Below are 4,933 nucleotides of genomic sequence, written 5' to 3' on the forward strand. Positions count from 1 at the left end.
TGTTCTTAAGTTGGATTAAGTTACATTATAGAAAAGTGTATCAACAAGTAGTAAGATATTACTGTATAGTATTAACAAAAATAATGTAATCCCAAAAGTCTAGTATTATTTAGATTAGAAAAGGAAAAAAAAAAGGTTCTATTATTTTAATATAGGGGATTTAACTTAACAATCAAAAGTATTCATGGCTAAGATCAAAGGCTTTTAATTTACATACATTCACTCATGTATGGCCAACTATTTGATTCAACTACTTGCTATGTAAGACTAATTTAAATTAAAAATATTAGTGGATATAGATAACAATTAAACTCTTTTTAGTGTCAATAAAAAAAAATTTCTAACAACCAATTTATCATGTATATTAATATTTGTTTTTTGGTTCTTACAGTATCTCTAAAAGTATAATCCATTACGATTCAAGAACTCTATTTAAGAGTTTGTTATTAATCAATGATTTACTGCATGAGTATATACACAAGATAATATTCGAATCCTCGAGACTATATATATGTTGATTTGTTTCTCATAATGTATATATGTTGATCTTTAAACTTTCATTTGTTAAAAAATAAAATTCTAACAACTAATTTATCATATGTGTTGAATTTTTTTTGTTTCCCAAGGAATCCTACAGGCTTGTAGGCGTGGATTGAAGCTCCATTTAAAGACTTGCCGCTAATTAATGTCTTAATGAGTTACAATTTACTACATGCGAAATTTGAACTACCGAAAATGTATATGTTGATTTTTTGTCGGTATTGTATAAATGTTGATCTGTAAGCTTTCGTTTGTTAAGAAAAAAAACATTGAAGCCCAACCCAACCCACATCAGATAAAAAAAAACAATTTTTTTTATCTTCCTAAATGTCACACATGAACTTGGAGCTGCAATGCAAAGTAGTAGCCACCGATAACTATGTCTTCATCTTCAGACACAACAACCACCTCAACCACCTTAACATCCACGACCAACAAGAACAAGAAGCTCGTAATCTGCATAGGTGACATCCATGGCTACATAACCAAGCTCCAAAACGTATGGTCCAACCTCGAAACCGCCACGGACCCACACGACTTCAAAACCGCCACAATCATCTTCCTCGGCGATTACTGCGACAGAGGCCCCAACACCCGTGACGTCATCGATTTCCTCATCTCCCTTCCATCTCGATACCCAAACCAAACCCATATCTTCCTCGCCGGAAACCACGATTTCGCGTTTGCGGCGTTCGTGGGAGTGCTTCCACCGGCGGCGGGTGGAGAAGGGTTTCGCGGCGGTTGGAGGGAGTATGAGGAGAGTGAAGAGAGGGAAGGGTGGTTTAAGGGAGAAGGATATGAAGAGATGCATTTGCAAGGAAGAAGGTGGGCTGGGAACATCACTGTTAAGGTTAATACCGTTAAAGGAACCGAGTATCAGGGTTCAATTTATGATGCAGCACCCACCTTTGAGTCCTACGGTGTTCCTCATGGTTCTGCAGGTAACTGCTAGTTCTAAACTATCAAAGTTTAAAGTAACTCATATTCATTGAAACTAAGTTTAATTTTGATGCTGCAAGCATTTTACACAAACGTGCAATCACATTAGTTGTTTGACGTTACGTAATTGGATGCACGTTGTATAATGTTTTATGAGGAATGCTAGGGGACCAGCAATTTTGGTGTTTTGTAACTATCAATTGGTCATCAATAGTGCTTTTAATGGTGTGAGATTACATTTAATGATAGAAAATCACTCACTTTTGTTTTGATGTTTAAGTGCTGGCCAAAAAACACAAAAGTTGCTCGCCTCCTAGACTTTTCCATGTTTTATATAATCGTCCAATCACATTAGTAGTATTTTGCTGATGTGCTTTAGAGTAACTTTTCATCGGAATTAAATTCAAACTATCCAACAAACTAGTTACAATTGTGTGTCGAGTTAGTTTATATATGTCATAGTCATAGTTTATATGGTACTATGGTAGGATTGATAGTATTAGGTATTTTATATTTGATCGCATGAATGATCATCCAAAAGAACTTATATGATTGGATCTCTGTAAAACGTTTTAAGCTGTCCGTGCTTCAAAGTTAAACTGTTATTTATACAACATGCTTTTTCAATTATGTATATTTCATGTAGGTTATGAGGAAATTAGGAAGAGATAGAGAAAAGTGAGCAAGAATAACACAAATTGAGGGAAAATGTTTGGTGCAAGGTTAATTAATAGTAATAATGAATGTATTAGAGAAAGACCTCTAGAAATCATGGTATAAGAAGAATAGATTATGGAGGGTAGTGATAGTCTTTTGGGATAGAAGAAAATGAAGAAAATTTCATAGGTGAAAGAAACCATTAAGATAGGTGTAGATTTCTGTGGATTTACTTTACTATGATCATGATTTATACATGGGGTTGTTTGATTTATGCAACTAATCCCAAATAGTGAGACAAACCTTGCTTGTTGAGAGTTTTCTTTTCTTAGCATAAGGATTATTTTCAGTGCTATGAATGAATACTACTCTGTACCAGTTTGGATTGTATATATAGCCCTTTCTTGAAAATTTGAGAGTTATTATCTTTATCTCTACTTGAGGGGCAATGATTTTGGTTCAGATTTGATCAAGGCTGTTCCTGATTCGCACAAGAAATTTCTTGCCGATTTGATTTGGGTCCATGAAGAGGTGCGGCTTAACTTTCTTTGTCAGCATTTTGAACATCAAATCATTATTTCCTTTCCAAATAATCGTCGATGGAAGGAATAATTTGCTGCTGAAATTACTGTTTCGTACTTGACTAGGACGATGTCTTCGTGAACACTGAAGATGGAGTTGAATGCTGCAAGTTGATTGCTGTTCATGCCGGTTTAGAGAAAGGAGTGGATGTGAAACAGCAGTTGCAAATGTTGAAATCTCGCGATACTCGAGTGCCTAAGGTACCACAGCTTAGTGGAAGAATGAATGTATGGGAGATTCCAGAGGTAATAGCATGCTGTTTCTTTAATCAAAGAATAATACACTTGCTGAGGATTTAGGCTGTGTTTGTTTCAACTTTTGAAAAAAGTTATTTGCATACCTCAAATCTGAGAAATGTTACGGATTTGGTATTATGGGGTGACCAAAGTCCTGTATCGGATAGTATGAGATGCTTAATGTTCGTATTTAAGAAGAGTTGTTCTTCCTTACAGTTATCGACTTTCCTTAGATACTTAACAAGACGCTATTAAAGTAAGCTGAAAGGAACATACCTAATTGATGCTATTTTTTATATGCATATGTATATAGTTGAAATTCAATCATGCTACGTATACATAAAAAATCAGCCATCAAATCAACTATTCATATAGAATACATGTTAAAATACAAAATATACATTGAAGATAAATTAAACAACACATTTATTTATACACAAATATATGGTGGCTGATTCTTGATATATATGTAGCATTTTTCTTTGAAATTAACCTTTTCTTTTTGAATTGCTTTTGTAACTTCTGATTTGCACCTTTGATTCTTTTGGTAGGAACTAAGAACGAGTCCAACCATCATTGTTAGTGGTCACCATGGAAAACTCCATGTAGAAGGCTTAAGATTGATCATAGATGAAGGTGGTGGATATGCACATAAACCAGTAGCTGCAATTGTTCTTCCTTCAATGAAGATTATTCGTGATACAGATGTTTTGGCTTAAGTAGTTTCCTACTTATGATCATTTTTTTCCATCATAATACAATCTTAATCAAAATATTAAGGTTTAATCAAAATTATTACATTCCTCCTTGATTTTGCATATATTAAATTTAGTTGTCTTCTTAGATTGTCAATAAAGCATTATTATTTCACTGTTTAGTTCATCAAAGCCTTGGATCTGAATCCCTTGGCCTTGAAATTGCAAAGTAAAAGCTTTACATACGATTTCTTTGGTTGACCAAATTTGGAGGGGAATAATGCTATTTTATTTTATTTTAAATAACATTTTTAACACTATTTTTTCTTCCTATGTTTGGCTAGAAAGTAGCAAAACAGTTTTCAACCTGAGTAATGTTAAGAAATCAACACTATAATAAATTGCTAAACAAACCCATTATGAAGTTCATTAAAAATGAGTTTTTGTTGAGTTTAAATTTTGAATATTTTTTCTAATTGAGTTTTGGATGTTCTTGTTTTTAAGAGTTTTAGATAATTTTTTTCTTGTGTTGAATGTTAATTGTGCAATATTGGCTCCAAAATTTTCTCTTGAAGAAAATAAAGGTTTACAACTTGTTTATAATTTTGTGTATGTTTTGGCTGGATTTTGGTTTTTTGACCTCGACAAGAGGTGTCGACCAAATTTGTATCAATGATTTTAATTCGAGTAGTAGATACGATTCTTTTTTGTGGATTGTTTTTAGGATTGCGGATTGCTCTTAAGATTTACAAATCATGCCTAATAGAAGTATTAAAAATAATAATTAATTAATTATAGAATACTAGAAGTAAGAAAGAACATGTGCAAAAAATAAAAAACTATAAATTGTAAAAACATGTATTAAAATAAGAGTAAATATCCAAAATGGCCCCTGAATTTCACACTGCTACTCTAGTCTTTGATTTTTAAAAATGACCAATTAAATCCCTGAAATTCGAAAACGTATATTTCCGTTAGTCCCTTACAGAAGTGCCGTCTAAACGATGATATAGAGTGTGAACCGCGACATTTCTTAATCTAAATTCAAAATCTTTATCTTTATCTTTATAGTAATACAAATGGAGAGTTCATATTAGTAATTAATAATTAGTAATTAGTAATAGTAATACAAACGGAAAGCTCATATGCTGATGTGGAGCTCATACGTCTGAGAGTTTATTTGCTTAGGTGTCATCACTAGAAATTTTTAGAGTTATATTTATAAATTATAAATTATTTTTTTGTTTAAGACTTTAAGTTATTATTTTTTAATTTTAAATTGTT

At 32.4% G+C, this 4,933-nt stretch overlaps 1 protein-coding gene across 1 annotated transcript; it reads left to right on the top strand.

Moving 5' to 3' along the window:
* On the top strand, positions 864-3,906 carry LOC107626406. The gene is made up of 4 exons (XM_016329281.2): positions 864-1,481; positions 2,600-2,667; positions 2,784-2,963; positions 3,506-3,906. The coding sequence occupies exons 1-4, from the start codon at positions 920-922 to the stop codon at positions 3,671-3,673; spliced, it is 978 nt and encodes a 325-aa protein (XP_016184767.1). The 5' UTR covers positions 864-919; the 3' UTR covers positions 3,674-3,906.

The sequence above is a fragment of the Arachis ipaensis genome, chromosome B02 (genome assembly GCF_000816755.2).
Source record: "Arachis ipaensis cultivar K30076 chromosome B02, Araip1.1, whole genome shotgun sequence".
NCBI classification, from domain to species: Eukaryota; Viridiplantae; Streptophyta; class Magnoliopsida; order Fabales; family Fabaceae; genus Arachis; species Arachis ipaensis.